This window comes from Canis lupus, chromosome 28 (assembly GCF_011100685.1).
Source record: "Canis lupus familiaris isolate Mischka breed German Shepherd chromosome 28, alternate assembly UU_Cfam_GSD_1.0, whole genome shotgun sequence".
NCBI classification, from domain to species: Eukaryota; Metazoa; Chordata; class Mammalia; order Carnivora; family Canidae; genus Canis; species Canis lupus.
Genome location: NC_049249.1, coordinates 14,271,980 through 14,292,716, shown reverse-complemented (window position 1 = coordinate 14,292,716; position 20,737 = coordinate 14,271,980). Strand labels below are relative to the sequence as shown.

Below are 20,737 nucleotides of genomic sequence, written 5' to 3'. Positions count from 1 at the left end.
CCCAAAAGAACTGAAAGCAGAATCTTGAAAAGATATTTGTATATCCATGTTCCTAGCAGCATTATTCACAATAGCCAAAACACAGAAATGACCCAAGTGTCCAATGACACATGAAGGGACACACAAAATGTGGCATAAACATCAAATGAAATAGCATTCAGCCTTAAAAAGGAAGGAATTCGGACATATGCTACAATATGGGTGAACCTTGAGGACATTATGGTAGGTGAAATAAGCCAGTCATAAAAAGATAAATACGAAAAAAAAAAAAAGAGATAAATACGGTATGATTCTACTTATATGAAATACTTGGAGTAAGCAAAATCAAGAGAGACAAAAAGTGGAACAATAGTTGCCAGAGATGGGAGAAGAAATAGGGTGTTATTGTTTGATGAGTATGGGGGTTTCAGTTTTACAAAATGAAAAGACTGAGGGATGGATGGTGGTGACAGTTATGTAACAATGTGAATGTATTTAATACACTGAACTGTACATTTAATAATGGTTAAGATGGTAAATGTTATGTCACATGTATTGTATCACTATTTTAAAAAATGGCTATACTTTATGGTAAGCAAACATTATTAACAACAATATAGTAAAACAATGTTTTTTTTTAATAATCAAAGTTTTCACTAATGGTATAAATCATGGTTCTAAAACTTTAGCATATATCAGAATCATCTGGAAGGCTCGTTAAAGCACAGATTGTTGGAGTGCCTGGGTGGCTCAATCGGTTGGGTGACCAATTCTTGGTTTCGGCTGGGGTCATGGGATGGAGCCCCATGTCAGGCTCCGTGCTCAGCATAAAGTCTGTTTGGGATTCTTTCTCCCTCTCCTTCTGACTCTGCACCCCCCCCCCCCCGACTCCCTCTCTCTAAAATAAAATAAATAAAATCTGTTAAAAAAAACAAAACAAAACACCATACAAATTGTTAGGTCCCATCCCTAGGCTTCTGAGCTTTAATAATGAGCCCCCAGTTGATGCTAATGCAGTTTAGGAACACTCTTTGAGAACAATTATGTTGCAGAACTATACGTGTTGGAATTAAAAAGAAAAATCTTAAGACATAGGCAGGCAATCTCTTATAACCAACAATAGGAAAGAATCTATTTTTTAAATTTCTAGGTTACAGAATAGTTGCAAAAATGAGTTTCTGTATACCCTTCCCCCAGCTTCCCCTTACGTTAATGACTTACATAACCACAGAACATTTATCAAAACTAAGTAATCAACTAGGTAGAATATAAAGAATTCCTTTCGAGTTTCACCAATTTCCCTACTAATATCCTTTTTTCTGTTCAGGATCTAACCCAAAGATGCTGCACTGAATTTAGTTATCATGTCTCTGAAGTATCCTCTAATCTGTGACAATTTCTCAGTCTTGTCTTTTTATTTATTTTTTTTTAAAAAAATCTACGATAGTCACACACACACACACACACACACACACACACACACACAGAGGCAGAGACACAGGCAGAGGGAGAAGCAGGCTCCATGCACCGGGAGCCTGACGTGGGATTTGATCCCGGGGTCTCCAGAATCACGCCCTGGGCCAAAGGCAGGCGCCAAACCACTGCGCCACCCAGGGATCCCCTCAGTCTTGTCTTTTATGACTATCACCCTTCTGAAGAGTACTGATTGGTCTAGATAATGTCTCTCAATTTGGCTTTGTCTCATATTTTCTCATGATCACATGGGGGTTATACAATATTGGGAAAGATGTACCCTTCTCAATATATCAAATCAGGAGACATGTTAATAAGCATTTTCAGTGATGTTAACCTGTATCATTTGCCTAGGGTCCATGTCTGCCAAGATTCTCCAATATAAGTTTATTATTTTTTCCTTTAGGAATTACTAAATATATTGGGGGAAATAATCTGAGGCTACCCAAATTCTTGGTTTCTATTGCAACTTTTGCCTGCTAATTTAAGCATCCATTGGTTGATCTTGCCTATGGTAATTTTTACTGTGATGTTCTGATGTTTTTAAATTTCCCTCTTTCCTTCCACATTTATGAAATAGAATTTTTTTCTGTGAAGAAAAGCTATGATTTCTCTTATGTACTTACTTATGCTAGCAATGGATTCATAGATATTTTAAACTATTCATTTCTGGTCAATTATCATTCTTTGGAAAAACATAGGTTAAAAAAATAAGAACATGGAGAAAAAGTATTATAAAATTGATTTTCCATTTAGACAATTTAAACTTTTAAAAATTTATCCACTTAACTGTTTTATTCTTATATCATTTAAGTTGAAATTATTTCAAAACATATTTTAAAGGAATAAACTGGATCATTTGATCTCTGTGTGTAACAGCTACTGGTGCATTTATGTTCTGGGCTCAGGGTTCAGTACTTCTTTTCCAACTACTAATACCACAAACATTATTCATGTATAACAACATACAAGTTTTTAAATGAAACTTCCTATATTTTTAAAAGACACTTATGAAGTAATTGGTATATACTGAATAACAAAAAAAGTAAACCAAAGAATCCAAGTTCCAATAAAGGCAGAGATGCGTACATTGAATTAACCCTCATAACAATCATAAACCATGGGAAAAATTAATAATAACTATTTAAAGGCACTGGAGAATCACCTAAAGTACTAAGAAACTGGGGGGAGAGTAGCTTGAGCTTAAAAAAGGAGAAACACATGGGGTAACATCCACGTTTATGTGCTTTTTTCCTGAGGGTACTCACCAATCTACTTGGTGCAGGGTAACCGAAATTCAATTAGAAAACCAGTTTATTGGGGCAACTGGGTAGCTTAGTGGTTGAGTGTCTGCCTTTGGCTCAGGGGTGATCTCGGGGTCCTGGGATCGAGTGCCTCATCAGGCTCCCTCTGGGAAGCTTGCTTCTCCCTCTGCCTATGTCTCGGCCTCTCTGTGTTCCTCATAAGTAAATAAAATCTTTTTTTTTTTTTTTTAAAGCCAGTTTATTGGCTTGATATGCCAAAGGATGGACTTCAAGGCTGCCATAGTGGCTGGAGATTGAGAAGAGAAATCACAGAAAATAGAGAGAGCCATAAGTGAGGCTCAATTCTACTCTAATCCATGGCTAATACCCAAATTACATATATGAATGGGAGACTCTAAGGATTCCAGTGAGATTGGAGCAGGGATTCCAGCTGCTGCCCATGAGGGGAGACAGAATTTAGAACTTGATTAAGTTGGAACTTAAAGGTATCTCAAACTTTCACTGAAAACTTGGAATGACCCTGCAGTAAGAGTAAACAGGAAGTCTTAGGAGTAAGGGATCTACCTTGGGGGGCACGGGGTGTAAAATCAAAATGTACCTGCCATAACAAATGTAAAACCAACATTCTGTGAAGTCACAGTGATCAGGCACTAAGTTAATCAGTGAAAATAAAAGAATCCAGAGTCTCTGCAATGAGTCATTTATAATGTCTGCTATATAATGTAAAATTGCTAGGGATGCCCTGTGGCTCAGGAGTTGAGCATCTGCCTTTGGCTCAGGGCATGATCCCAGTGTCCCAGAATCGAGTTCCACATCGGGATCCCTGCATGGAACCTACTTCTCCCTCTGCCAGTGTCTCTGCCTCTCACTCTGTGTCTCTCATGAATAAATAAAATCTTAAACACACACACAAAACAAAACTGCTAGATGTAAGAAGAAGCAGATAAAAGAAACCCATAGTCAAGAGAAAAAAGAACCAGTAGAAAATGACCCTGAGATGATCTAGTATGGGAATCAGCATATAAAGGCTTTATAGAAGCTGTAATGAACACATTCAATATCTTAAATGAACGATATAGTCATAACAAGTAAACCAATAGAAATTTTCAACAGAAAAAATGAAAATCTAAAATGAACCAGATCAAAATGGAAAAGTATATTATCTCAAATGGAGAGTATATTATCTGAAAATAAAAATTTATTAGGTGGGCTTAAAAGCAGATTGGAGATGGTAGAAGAAAAGCTCAATGAACTAAAGACAGATCAACTGAAATTATCTAAACTGAAAGAGAGAATAAAAGAAAAAAAATGAACAGAAACCCAGTTATCTGTGGGATAAATGTTCAATGATTTAACATATGCATAAACTGGAAACCCAGAAGAGAAGTGAGGATGGGGCACAAAAAAGGTTACAAAAGTAGCAATCAAATATTTCTCAAATTTGGTGAAAACCACTGGTTTACTGATCTGAGATCAGCAAACTCTTAGGGAGATTAAATACAAAGAAAAGAACTAGGCACAAACAGTCAAAACTGCTAGAAATCAGTAACAAACACAAAACCTTGAGAGTAGCCAAACAAAAAAGGGATACTCCATACCTGACGTCAATAATATAAAGGCATGCATGAAAAGTTTCACTATAAACAATGAAGGCTAGAAGAAACAACATGTTTAAAGTGCTAAAAGGGAAAAAAATCTCAAACCAGGTTTCTTACTATAAGAAAAAAGAATTATAAATATGGAAAGGGAGAGTTTCTAAAAGAAACTCTATGGTACTGAATTAGAATTGCAGGTACCAATGTAAATCCATGGTTTTCAAAATATATTAATATAGATGTAAAATATAAGTTAAGGTATAAATCTTGGCTTCTAAATACCATTTTATGTTGAAAGGAACCATTTCTCTGGAGAAATGGCTGATTCTAAGATTGGACAGTGAAAATATAAGATGAAACTGGAGATATACAGGGAATGATGGAGATATGTCAGAGCGGTACAGGTGACAACCTAAAGGGGCTTGCATTAGCCCAATACAGAATAATCTGAGTACTAAAATAAAAAAAAATATGAACAGTTCACAATCTGTTGAATAAAATAGGGCACATTTCTTGAAAGACACAAATTACCCAAACTGACACAATAAAAAATAGAAAATCTGAATAGCTCTGTATCTGTTAAAGAAATTGACATTGTAAGTGAAAATTATTCGACATAAATTAAAAAAAAAAAATCTTCCCAAAAAGAAAACTTCTAGTCCAGATAGTTTCACTGGTGAATTCTATTAAATATTAGGGAAGAAATAACACCCGGACCATACACAAACACCTTTAGAAAATAGAGGAGGAGAGGAAGACTTCTCATCTCATTTTATGAGGGCAGCATAAACCTGACACCAAAATCTGACACAGATATTAGAAAGAAAAATACAGGGGTGTCTAGGTGACTATGTTAAGGATTTGACTCAATCTCAGCTCAGGTCTTGATTTCAGGGTTGAGAGTTCAAGCCCTGCACTGGGCTCCAAGCTGTGTGTGGAGCCGACTTTTTAAAATTTTTTTTTAAATGTGGGAAGCCTGGGTGGCTTAGCAGTTGAGCATCTGCCTTTTTGGCCCATGGCGTGATCCCGGGATCCAGGATCGAGCCCCACATCAAGGCTCCTTGCAGGGAGCCTGCTTCTCCCTCAGCCTATGTCTCTGCCTCTCTCTTACTGTGTCTCTCATGAATAAATAAATAAAAATCTTTTTAAAAGATTTTTTTAAAAAGAAGGAAGGAAGGGAGGGAGGGAGGGAGGGAGAGGGGGAGGAAGAAGAAGGAAGGAAGAAAGAAATCTATAGACCGTTATCTCCCATGAACACGGACACAAAAGTTCTTAATAAAGTCAACTAATGTAATTCACCATATTAACAGATTAAGTGTGGAGGGGAGCATTTGACAAAATTAAACATTTATTCATGATGACAATAACTACAAAAGCAAAATCTCAGCAAGCTAGAAATAAAAGAGAACTTTCTTAATCCCATAAAGGGAATCTAAAAAAATTTCAACTAACACCATACTTATTGGTGAAAGACCAAACACAGTCCCTCTGAGACTGAGAAAAAGGCAAAGATGTTCTCTTACTACATCTATTCAACATTATTTTGGAGGCCACTGCCATTCAAATAAAGCAAAAAAGGGAAACAAAAGGCAAATAACTTGGAAAGAAGAAATAAAATTGTCTTTATTCACAAATGACAGGAAACAAGGTCAAGTCAAAAATCAAATGAAAACATTTACAATAGCATTGGAAAACAATAAATAGGAATAAATATACGTGAGAAATATACACAGAAAACTAAAAACCACTGTTTAGAAAAATTTAAAAAGGCAATTAAATGGAGATATATACCATGTTTACAGACTGGAAGACTCAATATTATTGAGAGGTTAATTCTACTCAAAGGAATATATAGTTTCAATAAAAGCTAAATCAAAATCCTGCAAACTTCTTAAAAGAAATTGCTAAGTTGATTCTAAAATTTATATAGAAATGCAAAGTATCTATGATAGCCAAAACAATATTAAAATTAAGAATGTTGGGGATTCCTAGGTGGCTCAGCGGTTTAGTGCCTGCCTTCGGCATGATCCTGGAGTCCCCAGGATCGAGTCCCACATCAGGCTCCCCGCATGGAGCCTGCTTCTCCCTCTGCCCGTGTCTCTGCCTTTCTCTCTCTTTCATGAATAAATAAATAAAATCTTAAAAAAAAAAAAAAAAGAAATGTGTATAGGATACTCAGGGGAACATTATATAGATTTAGGAAACCAGTTCTAGACCTGGAAGAGTTTCCAGTAATGATATACATAAGCTTTTATTTTCTAGCCATCCCATCTGTAAAATGGGTATATTATCTTGCTTACCACTCAAGAAAGTCACATAAATTAGTAAACTAAAACTTGTCACAGTCCTAAAATCACTCTGGAATAAAAAGTTTAAAAATTCAGTATTTTACGTTCAATATTTTACTATTACAAGACTCCTTCCAGGCTAAAATTAAACTAGTGAGTCTAATTGCCCCTGGCAAGATAGGCTCTGCCCCATGAAACATTTGAAAAGGTAGCTTACATTGCTGAACCAGAGGCAGAGAGTTTTGCGTTGGAGTACTTTAATACATTTTTATATTGCATATAAAGCACATAAGCATAAACCAGTAAGATGCCTTGCTGAAAACTACCTTCTTTGTGAAAGCAGGCTGTAATTCTGAACAAGTTTTCAATTTTCACAGTGCTGCTAGGGTAAAACATTTTAAAGAGTTTAATTTTTTACAATGGATTCAATGACATAGGATTATCTAACAAAGTAATGGCTAATCAATAGAAGGTTTAGTTGTCAGGTGAAACATATAACACACTAAAAGGGATTGATTGCCAGACTTCTCCTTATTTACTAGAAGGTATATATTTAAAATGACACAAACTTGTTACCAAGCTGCATTCTTTTAACCTTGCAAAAAGCTGCTTAAAAAATCTGTTCAGCAGCCCTATAGCAAAACAAGATACAGTATAATGAAAATGGCTAGTGATTGGGGGGCAAGAAGAGGGGGAGACAGGGACCTTCAGATATATGGTAACATCAAATCAAGTCCCCAGGAAGAATATGGAATAGAAAAAGCAAACTACAAGGCAACATCTAGGGAAGCTAGAACGGGGCTTTAAAAATGCCACAATGATGCTACCCAATCTCATTCAATGGATGCAATGCTACATCTGATCTCATTCCAAGTTACTCTTAGGGAAGATTTCTAAAAGACTCCTACAAAAGGGCACAATAGGACTTCCCCAACCCCATCTTTTTCTTTTTTCTTTTTTTTTTTTTAAGTGGTACATCCACATTAAGCACTGAACACAAAATGAGGTCTATATGGACTTCGACCAGCATATAAGCTGTTTCCTTTATAATTTATTCACAATATCTCAAGTCTCTATATGAAAATACACTTTTTATGGTCATTGCAACCCAGGAGTTCAATAATATTTTTTTTACTAAGTCAGTGATTACACAATTCATCAAAGAATGATTACACTGAAATAAAAATAAAACAAAACACCAACCCCCTATACAGTCTTCCTTCCTCAAAGTAATTTTAAGAAGGCTGGTTATTAAATTGCTTCTTTTTCAAGAAGGGTTTTTGTAGCTAGACACAAATTGCCAAACCATGTTTAAAAAAAAAAAAAAGTTATTAGACTCTGAAGGATTCAGCCAAAGTGGGAAGTTAAATAAACAAATCACTTCATCAGACTTGGAAAGATCACTTTTGTCTTACTTAAGAGACCTACATTAATTACCTTTAAGGTCTTTTACATGGACTATTTAAAATAAGTACAATTTATTTATTTATTTCAAATGAGGTGCTTCTTCCAAAGTATTAAATAATGTCTACAAATGCAAAAGCATTTTTATAAATAGGTAATTAAAACAGATGACTAAAATTAAGTCAAGCTGCAAAACATTACCCAGGATGCACTGTGATTTTTTTTTTTTTTTTTTTTTTTTAATAAACATCTCTGGCAATTTTTTTCCATCCAAAGCCCAAAGCACTTGTGGGGAGGGTGGGGGGGAGATAGGACGTTTCATAGGGAAAAAAACACACATATATAATGAAATAATGCCAAACCCCAAACTGAAGTATTTACAAGATAGTCCCTTAAGCATAGTTTGTCATATTGCAATTACACCTTGCCTACTGCCAAGTCAAAGTGCTTACTATTGCCACTAGAGGGAGAAATGTCTTAACACAAAGCAACAGCAGATAGGGAATCGGTTTTCTTGAGCAATTATCAGAACAAAGCTCCCCTGGCTGTGTGTACCTTCTAATTACTCAATACAATTAAAATGACTAACCTAAAACAAATAGGAAAAAAAAAAAAAAAACTTGCCTGGCTAATATCAGAGACTTCATTAAACCCTTTCCCCTCATCAATCAAATCAAAAAGAAGGGAATGCCTTCATATACAAACATTATAGAGATATTAAAAGAAGTAAAATTTAGTGGGTTTCTTTTTTTTTTTTTTCTTTTTTTTTTCTAAGAAGAAAAGAAGTGTCTCTCTTGAAAAAAGAAATGTCGTGGTATTTACCCATCTGGATGCTGCCTGAAAACAAATTGTCCTCCAAAGAGCAGAAATACAGTGTGTTTTCTTTCAGTTCACTGGCTTATGAATGACTTGTTGTTGTTGTTGTTTTGTTAATACACACTATAATGTCATTTTCTGTCAGTGATGTGCTTTTTCCTCCTACTCATTCAACTGTATAAAGGAGCTATGCCAATCAGACCTCCATGCTTATATGGGGCTGTTTAAGTTCTTCACGGCTGTTTTTTTATGGATCTACTCTAAGGTAATGTTTAGAACAGCATAGGAATTTGGGGACATGGCGATAGGAAAGGAAAACATCTACTTATTCCTTCTACAAGGCTTATGTAGTTCCCTTTATAAGGCCCAGTCATTAACAGAAGATGACAACAGAGTCATTTTTCTTTCAGCTGACAATTGTGACATTTTTCCAGCAGCGTGCAAGGTGTTGAAAACCTGGCAGCTGTTACCTCCTGGGATGAAGATACTTTTTTATCCTCCCTTGACAGTTTAACTCAGTGGGTCAGCACCTTTAAAGACTGCAAAGTATCCTTGAAGAGGATGGAAGCTTGAATTACTGCTCCCTCCCTAATCAATGTAAACCCTCACTGCAGGTGAAGTCTCCATCTATAGAGGTGCATGGGGGAGGAAAATGTAATGCCCTGAGCCAGATGGTTTTTATCTTGTTTTTAAAGAATAAAGGAACAAGCTAACAAGGGAGACAGCTACTTTGTTAGCTTCTTGGCCTCTCTCATGGCTTTGCATCCCCAGGGTTCCAGCTACACAAGAGAAAGAATACAGAAAAACGTAAACACTTAAAGAAATATAACTAGAGGGCTGGCATCATGCTGCTTTCAAAGAGTTGAGAGAGCTCTACTCAATACTTTATTTATCACTGCCCACGTTCTCAGGATGGTAAGTGGACACATACACAAAGGGAATGGGGGATGGGGGAAGGATTAGACAGAGGTCACAATTTACTCAATTACAGAGAAAAGCAGGGCTGACAGATCCTATTAGCACCAATGTGAAGCAAAGAAGGAGTTGCATGTTGTAAGGCTACATTTTCAAAAAGTAATGAGTACTTTCATGTACCCTCCCAGGCCTTTGCCCTTGTTTGCAGATATGAATAAAAGCTATGAAAACAGTTGCTATGGTTTCCTTGGCTTCACATTTTAGAAACAAAAGAAGAAAGAAAATTGCACCCACTGTGTACATTCTTTAAACAAAAGTTCACACTTTACTTAAGGCAGGGAGGTAAGAAGATTATTCCAAAACTCAGAAATTTAAAAGGTTACATTGCTTCTCTCTCCCCAACAACTCTCCTGCCTTCTGATAGTGGAAATTAGATGGAAAGACAGGTATACAAAATGGCTTGGTGAGACAGAGTGTAGTGTCTCCTGACTTTTTCCTTCAATACTTTCTTTTTCTGCTAAATGTCTGTCAACCAGGTTTTGGAATTATGGTTATGGTGGCCTGCTTCACAATACAATCAGGAAGTGTTCTTTCCTTCTCTATTTTCTGAGTTTGTACAAGAGTGCATTATTTGATAGAATTCACCTGTGAAACCATTTGGAGTCTTTTGATGTGATTCCTTTAATAAACATCAGACAATGGTCATTTGTTTCACCTTTCAGTAAGCTGTATTTTTCAAGGAATTTGTCCATTTCATCTAAATTGCCAAAACTGTGGATTACAGTTGTTTATAATATTCCCTCATTATTCTTTAAATGTCTTAAGAATTGTTTGATGACTCTTTTTTCAGCTTCTCCAATTTATCGATAAAATAACTCAAAGTTACCACGCACTGGTCACAGTCTATCATCACCTGTGAAACTATACTTAGTTAGAACAACAAATGTAAACTATAAAATCAGTTTAAAACAATACTAAACTTGTTAGAATGTAACCATGCATTTTAAAATCAATAGTGTAAGAGTTCCTGAAATCCCATTAGAAATCTGGGAAAAGAACCTGCAAAAGAATCTCAAGAGATTGGTCTATATGATGCAAATCCTACTCACATCAACACTAGGTAAAAGGCAGCTTTGACATCCTTTTATCTGTATAACTTGAATAAAGTGGGGGAGGGGGGAATGGCCCTTCATTATTGTCATGCAACAGAGAAAAGAGGGAGTTTAAACAGCTTATATATTATGTCCTACATTTAAAAAATCAGCAGTGGGGTAATCAAGTTCAGGGCAGTCCTGGACAGCTGCCCTGTGACCTGCTTCTATTGACCCCTGCTATTCATCACTCTTCCCTAAGATTGAGAGGGCAAGCTCCTAGGGAGTGACCACCACAATAGACAGACACAAGCCAACAGTAATCTGGTTGGAGCAAAAAACCAGATGGCACTGCAATAAATTTACAAATCTGCATTCATGGGGCTGTTAAAACACCCAGAAGCTAAAAGATTCAGAGGGCCCCAGGAGGATCTCCTACTTCCCTGTTTCTAAAGGCCATTTCTCTTTCCAAGAACACCGAGTTCATGCTCTTCATAAAGAGAATAGAGATAAAACCCTTTACAAAGAGAGGAGGGGAAAAAGCCTCATGACCTAATTAATCTCCAGAGCCTGGATCTCAACACTGAATGACAGATATTAGAAAAACCATTTTGGAGCACTAAGAGGAAAACCAAAAACAAAAACAAAATGGTTGTTATATTAAAGTGGAGAGGGTGAAGTGAACCCTATAAAGGCAATGAAAAGGCCACATCAAATCTCTTTCAAATACTGCACACAACAGATCTTGCAAGTAGAAAATGATTCAATAATGTATGCATTTATTTTTAAAATGAATCAGATTAGTCCCATGTGTGACCTGCTGGTCCATCTGTATGTGCTGGACTTAATAGGCACGATTCTCTCTCTTGCTTCAGTTTGAAGTATGAGAGAGATAAATTTAGTTTAATTTTCAACAGATCAGCCTATCCATTTTCCAAATGGACCATCTGGATCAGCCTATTAAAATTAATTTATAACTTTGCAGAGTGAAAATTCGTTTGTTAGCTTAAATAAAGTTGCCAAAACTTTTTTTCGTGTCATTGTTTTCTGACAGTTGTTTCTGTATAGCGGGCATAGTCTTTCCACCTCTAAATTTATCTTACTCAATAACTGTTCTGTTTATTTAGACTTATAGATCAGGTGCTTGTCTCCAAATAGTTAAAGATGTAACTGCACAATGTCCATTACTGATCATCCAGGGTTCTTACAATGCTTCCTGAATGGATTCAATTCTACTTACTAAGCAATTATTTTTACAAAAAAGGAAAAGTGCCCATCCCCAAATTTTTAGCATACAGTAAATAAAAAATGAGTATATCAGAGTTTCACATATTCTTCCCCTATATTATCACTGTATACAAACTGGAATCAGAAGGAAGAAGCAGAAATGCTTGAGCTGAGCAACACTGAGATGTGGATTTTAAATCACTGACTACCTAATGAGCAAGTCATCCAACCTCCCTAAGTCTCCATTTTTTTCATCTATAGGAGACCCCATCTAGCAACTTTGTAGGGTGATTATGAGGCTAGAATGGAACAAATAGCGGGTTCGTGGTGGGTACTCTACCTCTTCTCCTTTTTCTTGGAATAATGCCATAAGTAAGGTAAATTAAAATTATTTTTGCTACTGCTGGTGCTCATCTTATCCAACTTTATATTAAAAGTGAAGAGGTGGTATACTTATTCTCTGGCAACACCGTACGAACCTGTTTCTATGTTACTGGGAGACAGAAGATGTAAGAGCTTGCAGCAGCAGGCAGTAAGAAGAGCAAATTTTTTAAACATAGTGTTTGGACCTTTTAATTTTAAAAAAGAGAGCACCATGGAATTAACCTTCCAAGTAAAATGTGTTACCTTTGGGGAGTGGGGTATGATGAGGAATAAAAATTTTTTTAAGTTATCATCAATAATGGCCTTTACTTTTTAGAAAAGGCAAACAAATACTGAGGTAACTTCACTAGAGGCAGATCCCTTTTGGTTAATTTTTTAAAAATGTATTAAGAATCTCAAAAAGAAAATAAGGTTTAAAGCCAACTATTCTACTATCTGCACTTAAGCACTTCAAGTTATTTTTCCTGAACAAGAAAACTTTTCTTTGGTGTTGTTTTCACTACTTGTAAGCAACCAACTTGTCCTACACTTGTACACCTAGGATATTTTTAAATGACTGGGAAAACAATGTTACCTGATTGAAATTGATGGCTATAGCCATCTCAACTTCAGAGTACTCTTAATTTAAGCTCCAGTGTTTAACGAATGGCAAATTGAGGGTTTCCTGTCTTTTGTTTTGTTGTTGGTAGCTTTTTATTTTAAGACAGACTGAATTTCATACCTGTCTAAGTGAATTCTTCTCTGGTATTATCTTCCTAGGGGGTTCGCCATTATTACAGTCTTCTCTCTCTGAGGAATTCTGTGAAAGAAAGTAAGCTTTAATTCAGTTCTCATTATCTTCAATCTTATTCTATGGGAGTAAACTGAATTACATTTATAATTCTGTAAGCTAGAATACCATGTATATTTATGCATTTATTCATTTGAAGATTTATATACATATAGACATACACTTAGGTAAAGGGAAAATATGCCCATGTATATAAATAAATGTAAGCAGGGACCTAGGTGCAAAGTATTTCATCTATATTTAAGCACTGCCCAGCAGATCACAGTCATTAGAAATTTAGTTTATTGCCCTTTGAAAATGCGGGTTGACACTGGACTCAACAAAGCTCCAGTTTATACTTAGCTGATAACAACTTAAACCATGATTATTATCTTCTCTTTTAAATAATTAAACTATAGTAAATATTTGGTCACTAGAAATTGTCAAAGTCTGGATCCTAGGGGGAAAAAAGTTCTTTCACTTCTTCCTCTTCTCATATTTGATTTTCTGTCATTAAGAATAACATTGGGGATCCCTGGGTGGCGCAGCGGTTTGGCGCCTGCCTTTGGCCCAGGGCACGATCCTGGAGACCCGGGATCGAATCCCACGTCAGGTTCCCGGTGCATGGAGCCTGCTTCTCCCTCTGCCTGTGTCTCTGCCTCTCTCTCCCTCTCTCTGTGTGACTATCATAAATAAATAAAAATTAAAAAAAAAAAGAATAACATTGTACTTAGCTCAAAACAATATCATTTTATCAATGGTTTAGGATTAGAGACCATTCTTGCCACTATTATCTCAAACAGCACCTAGAAGACCAGTAGGATTTTTTAAATATTTAAGAAGAGGGGAAAAAACAATCCAACTGAAAGAGAGTTCATAATTCTAAATATCAACAGAATAATAAGATAGCAACCCATGGGATGCAAGAAAATATTTGCAAATCATGTATCTGATGAAAGATTAATATCCAGAATATATAGGGGCACCTGGGTGGCTCAATAGGTTAAACAGCTAACTCATGATTTCAGCTCACATCATGATCTTGGGGTCCTGGGATAAGCCCAAATTAGGTTTCACGCTCAACAAGGAGTATGCTTTAGGATTCTCTTTCTTCCTCTCCCTGTGTCCCTCCTCCAGCTCATGAGTGCATGCGTGCACACACACACTCTCCCTCTAAAATAAATACATCTTGTTTAAAAATCCAGAATATATAGATAAATTGTAAAACTAAACAAACAAAAAAACCCCACACAACTCAATTCAAAAATGCACAAAGGACCTGGATAGACATTTCTCTAAAGAAGATATACAAATGGCCAACAGCACATAAAAAGATGTTCAACATCACTAACCATTTCAGGAATGTAAATCAAAACTACACAGAGATACCATATCACATTCATTAAGAAGGCTACTATCAAAAACAGACAAAAACCAAAATATAAATTGGCAAGGATGTTGGAAATTGGAACTCTTATGCACTGTTAGTAGGAATGTAAAATGATACAGCTGCTGACGAAAACAGTGTGGTGCTTCCTCAAAAAATTAAAAATAGAATTATCATATGATCCAACAATTCCACTTCTGGGTATATAGTCAAAAGAACTAAAAGCAGAGTTTCAAGAGCCATTTGTACACCCATATTCATAGCAGCATTCACCAAAACAGCTAAAACGTGGAAGCAATCCAAGCTTCCAATGACCGATGAAGCAATAGATAAAATGTGATGTATATACATCATGGAATAGTATTCAGCGTTAAAAAGGAAGAAAATTCTAGTATATACTACAAAATGGATGAACCTTAAGGACCTTATGCTGAAGTGAAATATACCAGTCACAAAAAGATAATTACTGTACGAATTCACTTATATGCGATACTTAGAGTAGTCAAAATCATACAGAAAGCAGAATGGTGATGGCCAGGGGCTCAGAGAAGTGGAGGAATGGAGAATTATTGTTTAACGAGTATAGAGTTTCAGTCTTACCAGAAGGAAAGAGTTATGGAGATGGGTGAGGGTGATGCATGCATAACATTATGAATGTATTTAATACCACTAAACTGTACACTTAAAAAAATGGTTAAGACAATAAATTTTATGTTATATGTATTTCACCACAATACAAGATAATTGGGGGAAATACTTTGGTAATCAACACAGGTAAGTCACTATCTGCAAGGCAAAATACAGAAAATACAAATACAAACTATTTGGGTTCTATTTTCTACAATTACATTTGTAGTGTTTAATATTTTAAAATTTGCAAGCTTAAAAATTTTTTGATATAGTCATTACATTACCTATATTCATCACATTCTAGCTGAGGAGCTACTTTATTTTTATCTATTTATTTATTTATTTTTAATATTTTATTTATTTGTTCATGAGGGACAGAGAGAGAGAGGTAGAGACACAGGCAGAGGGAGAAGCAGGGTCCTTGAGGGAAGCCCAATGTGGGACTCAATCCTGGGATTCCGGGACCACGCCCTGAGCAGAAGCCAGATGCTCAACCACTAAGCCACCCAGGCATCCCAGGAGCTACTTTATTTTTAGATCCAGAAATTATTTCTAACATGAGTTTATCTGAAAATTTTCATACAATTATGAAATTATTACTATAGGATCGTAACTGTATTTTAAGCTTAGATATATCTTTTGTGGTTTCTATCAAATTATATATTTTTAAATATTAAAGGATAAGTAGCATGAATATAGTATCATTTTAAGACCCTTGTACCTCTGTGGCTAACATTTATGTCCCTTGTATATTGCCAGTAGTTGGTGTGACAGGCCAGTACTATAAGACGTTCCTTTTGGGCAGAGATTTAACTTGATATTTTACATTTGTGATGACCACTTTAAGGTAATGGTTCCTAAAATTAAGACAAAGAAGAAGAAACATGCTATGCTACAAGCAAGGCACAGAGACTCAATAACTTCAGAGTTCTAGTGGTTTTTCTCCCCATTTTGGAAAAAAAATAATTTAGTCAATCTACAAAAAAATTAGAGAGAGATACAGTTGAATTAATGACTGTAAAGCAATCCAAAAAAAGGAAACTAGCAATATAATGTCACTGTAAAATAAACAAAGGAGGGAAAAGGTCAACATTAAACCCACAAAATCAACTTGTATATTTAACTTTTAAGAAAAATAAAGTACAAATCAATGTTTTAAATGCTAAAATTATTTTATGTAATACAAATGTAAGCCAGTATTCAACTATAAATTAAACTTAAAATTTGCAAGTAGCTACTCCTCAGTCCATGAAATTCTACCCCTATTTAAATAAAATATCATTTATAATCCAAACTGGCTTAATTCAATGTTAAAGTTCTATATTTCAACATCAATTACGTTTTGTTAAAATGTCATCATAATAAACTTGGAAGCCTTGTTACTTTTTGGTAGAAGTTTGTAATAGTGACGTTATTATAAATCACATTTTAAATAAATAAATAAACAAATCACATTTTTACCCAATAGGTGACTGGGTGAAAATTGATGGTAAACTTAGGTACTAAATTACATAGTGAAAACAGCAATGAGAAACTAATAGAGCGAGCAGCATCTAGCTCATAATCCACATTTTTCTTCCTTCCAACCCTCTATTTTATCTGATTTTGATGAGGAACCATTGAGTGGGTATCACTAAATTTGACTCTATTGTTACCATAAAATAGAGATAGGGAGGATAAATAGTCATGATATGTAAGGAGCAAGGTGTAAGGTACCCTCCTAACAATGAAGAGAAGAGCCAGAAAGCCAGCAAATAAGAGATGAACAGTTTACAGTCTTGAGGGTAGAGTGAAATAATGAAACATCCATTGTACTTAAGTGATCACGTCAGTGGTTCTCAAAGCCTGAATGCTCTCCAACACCCACGAGAGCTCAGCAGCACAGTTATCCCTTGTATCATATACCTATGATACATCCAATAAGCAATGTTCATAACTGCCCTGGGTCAATCAAGCTAAATTATGCCCAGTAAATTCTATTCAAGGGTCACTACCTGATGCAAGCAAGACTCATCCCACATATTGGTGGATTAAAGACAAATAACAGGATAATTACATAACCTTAAAATACTTCTCCAGAAGATATATAAGAATTACAAAAGGAAAAATAATAACCTCACAGTAGGAAGATCTGGTAGACACCACCTTAACATTATATGTCTCTTGATAGGTTGTACTGAGAACATTATGACTTCTGAGGTAACCTTGCCAAAAACATAAAATCTCAATTTGATCATAAGAAAACATGAGACTAAACCCCAAATTGAGGGATATTCTAAAAAAAAATTACTAGTCTGTGATTAACAAAAAATGTAAGAGTCATGAAATACAAAGAAAGACTAAGGATCTGTTTCAGGTGAAAGGAAACCTCTGATCTGAGATTATTGGGGGGGGGTGTAAATCAAAATTGATGGTAATCTCCTCTGTACAGCATTCTATAGTGAAAAATAATGATCTGCACCTAACAAGATGAGTAGTGCCTCTCTAGCCCATACCAACAATTTTCTTCCTCTTGATCCTCAGTTTCATTTGATTTTGATGGGTAAATATTGGGTCAGTATCAGGACATAAAGGACGTTATTGGAACAACTGGGAAATTTTGAATAAGTTCTAAAGATGAGCTAATAACATTACAGCTATGTTAATTTCCTGATTGTTTCCCCACTTTTAAAACTTACATATAGACAAATTCACTTGTTTTGGTGTAGAACTATATGAGTTTTGGCAAAAAACATACAGTTATGTAACTATAATCTAGATGTAAAAGCAGTTATCATTTCCCATATTCTTTTACACTGCCCCTTTATAGTCAATCCCTTTCCCTTGTAATCAGATTTTTTGTCTCAATAATTTTCTTTTCACAAAATGGAATCATACAGTATATAATTTTTTGAGTATATAAATTATATAAATTTTTCTACCCAGCTTAATACATCTGAGATTCATTTGTGTTGTTGTATATTACCAATAATCCTTTCCTTTAAAAAAAAAAAAACTTTTAAAAATCTTTTTTTTTTTTTAAGATTTTATTTATTTATTTTAGAGAGAGAGAAAAAGAGTAGTGTGCAAGCAGGAGGAGGGAGAGGGACAGGGAGACTCCACAATGAGTGCAGAATCCGACGTGGGGCTGGATGTCACAACACTGAGATTATGACCTGGGCCAAAACCAAGAATTGGATGCTTAAACCGACTGAGCCCCCCAGGCCCCCCAGTAGTCCTTTCCTTTTTATTGCCAAGTAGTATCACTGTATGGATGTACCACAATTTGTTTATATATTCAATTTCCTGATTTTGATAATTTGTACTGTAGTTATTTAAAAGAATGTCCCTGTTTTTAGGAATCATAAAACGAAACACTTAATGTCGGTAACAGGATATTATGTCTGTAACTTTCAAAATGGTTCAGAGAAAAGTAAATGGGTGTGAGCATACACTTGTATATATAAATAGAGATAAAGCAAATGTGGCAACATGTTAACATATGGAGAATCTGTGTGAAGAGTAGAAGGGGATGCTTTGCACTATTCTTTCAAACTGTTCTATAAATCTGAAACTATGTAAAAATGAAAATTAACTAGTAAAATAGATGAAATCTAGAAGAAAATGTCAAAAATGGAAAAACAGTGTAAATGAAAAATGAATAGTAGGGGGAGGGAATCCCCTCAAATATAAATAACAAAAGTCATATTCTACCACTTCATCCTGAGACAATTAGAAAACCCTGACTGCTTAGGACAACTCATTTGCAACACTCAGACTGAACACTTCATTATAGTAAATACATTTGCAGAATGTATTTGTAGTCCTAGAGTAACAATATGGTATAAATAGTAGCTTTATATTAAAAGATTTCTAAAAAAGATGCTACATAATTTGTTACCTTTCATATTAACTCAAATATTTCTCTCTTAGCCCAGCGTTTACTAGTTTAGAACTAAAAGAAGCAGAATAAAAGTCTGGCTGATAACTGAAGTTTAGCTTCAAACTGGACACATTTGGGTTGTAACACCTACAGACATTATAAGAGACGTCTGGGTAGGAAAAAGTCAATAAAGTGAAATAATGCTACAACTTGTACATTAGATCTCAGGGATGTATTTTGCACAAAATGTTTCTAGGAGTAACCTGGGAGTGAATAAAAAAGAAAAAGAAATCACCTCAAAGGAAGTATTCAGATAAATTTAAATAGTCTCAAAATCAACATATCTAAATTTAAAGTAGTCTTTTACCATTCTGACCCATCCTAAGCCATCCCCTTCCCTCCCAATTTTTCTTTCCATCCCAGACTTAAGTCCTCTGCCAATTTTTACTCTTTCTTCCGACCCCCTTCTGCCTTTTTTTCTTGGAATGTATCTAATCAATTTCAACTCTTCCATTTTTCCTTTCAATCATCTATTTTTAATAGATCTGACCCTCAGTTTGTATTTCCATAACCTCTACTCTAGTCTAGACCCCAACGCCTATTACACTACCAGTGCTGTTACTATTGAGATAGCTTCCTGATACCCCTGCCTAAATCCATACCTGATCCATTCTATATACTACTGTCCAGAATCATGTTCTTAAAAGACTTACTTCACCCTACCCCACACCATGCTCAAAATTTTATTATTTTTTTAAGATTGATTTATTGATTTATTTATTCATGAGACACAAGCAGAAAGAGAAGCAGGCTTCTCACAGGGAACCGATGTAGGACTTGATCCCAGGACCCTGGGATCACGACCTGAGCCCAAGGCAGTTGCTCAACCTCTGAGCCACCCAGGTGCCCTAAAAAATCTTTTATAGCTCTTTGTCCTATTAGATTGAGTCCACACTTCTTACTATATAGCACCCATAATCTGGCCATTTTGCCTTTCATCAGTCTGTGGAACCACTTATTTTAATATTCTTCAAAGTATGAAAAGTACTCTTTCATCCCTGTGCTTTTTCTCTCTTTTTTTTTTTTTAAGATTTTATTTATTTATTCATGAGAGACACACAGAGAGAGGCAGAGACACAGGCAGAGGGAGAAGCAGGCTCCCCGCAAAGAGCCCAATGTTGGACTTGATCCCAGATGCTGGGATCATGCCCTGAGCCAAAGGCAGACGCTCAAACGCTGAGCCACACAGGTGTCCCTTCCCTGTGCTTTTTCTTTTTCTTTTTTTTTAAGATTTTACTTATTTATTCATAGAGACACACAGAGAGAGAGAGAGAGAGAGAGAGAGAGAGAGAGAGGCAGAGACACAGGCAGAGGGAGAAGGAGGCTCCACGCAGGGAGCCCGACGTGAGACTGGATCCTGGGTCTCCAGGATCACACCCCAGGCCACAAGCGGCGCTAAACCGCTAAGCCACCAGGGTTGCCCTGCTTTTTCTAATTCTATTTCCTCAATGTGTAATATAGCCCCCTTTCCTGGGACTCCTGGGTGACTCAGTTGGTTAAGCGTCTGACTCCTGGTTTTCGGTTTAGGTCATGATCTCAGTCAGGGTTGTGAGATTAAGCTTCATGGCAGGCTCTGCTCAGAGCAGTCTGCT

General features: G+C 35.8%; 1 protein-coding gene across 10 annotated transcripts in view; it reads right to left on the bottom strand.

Moving 5' to 3' along the window:
* The window catches only part of BTRC (beta-transducin repeat containing E3 ubiquitin protein ligase), a 184,361-nt gene that overhangs the window by 67,052 nt on the left and 96,572 nt on the right, over window positions 1-20,737 (bottom strand). For 7 of the 10 annotated variants that reach the window (XM_038578563.1, XM_038578569.1, XM_038578564.1 and 4 more), the window contains one exon: window positions 13,159-13,236. The exons of the other annotated variants lie outside the window; for them this stretch is intronic. In XM_038578563.1, coding sequence (XP_038434491.1) covers window positions 13,159-13,236 — 78 coding nt within the window. The remainder of the gene's footprint in view (window positions 1-13,158; window positions 13,237-20,737) is intronic. 10 annotated transcript variants of the gene reach the window in all.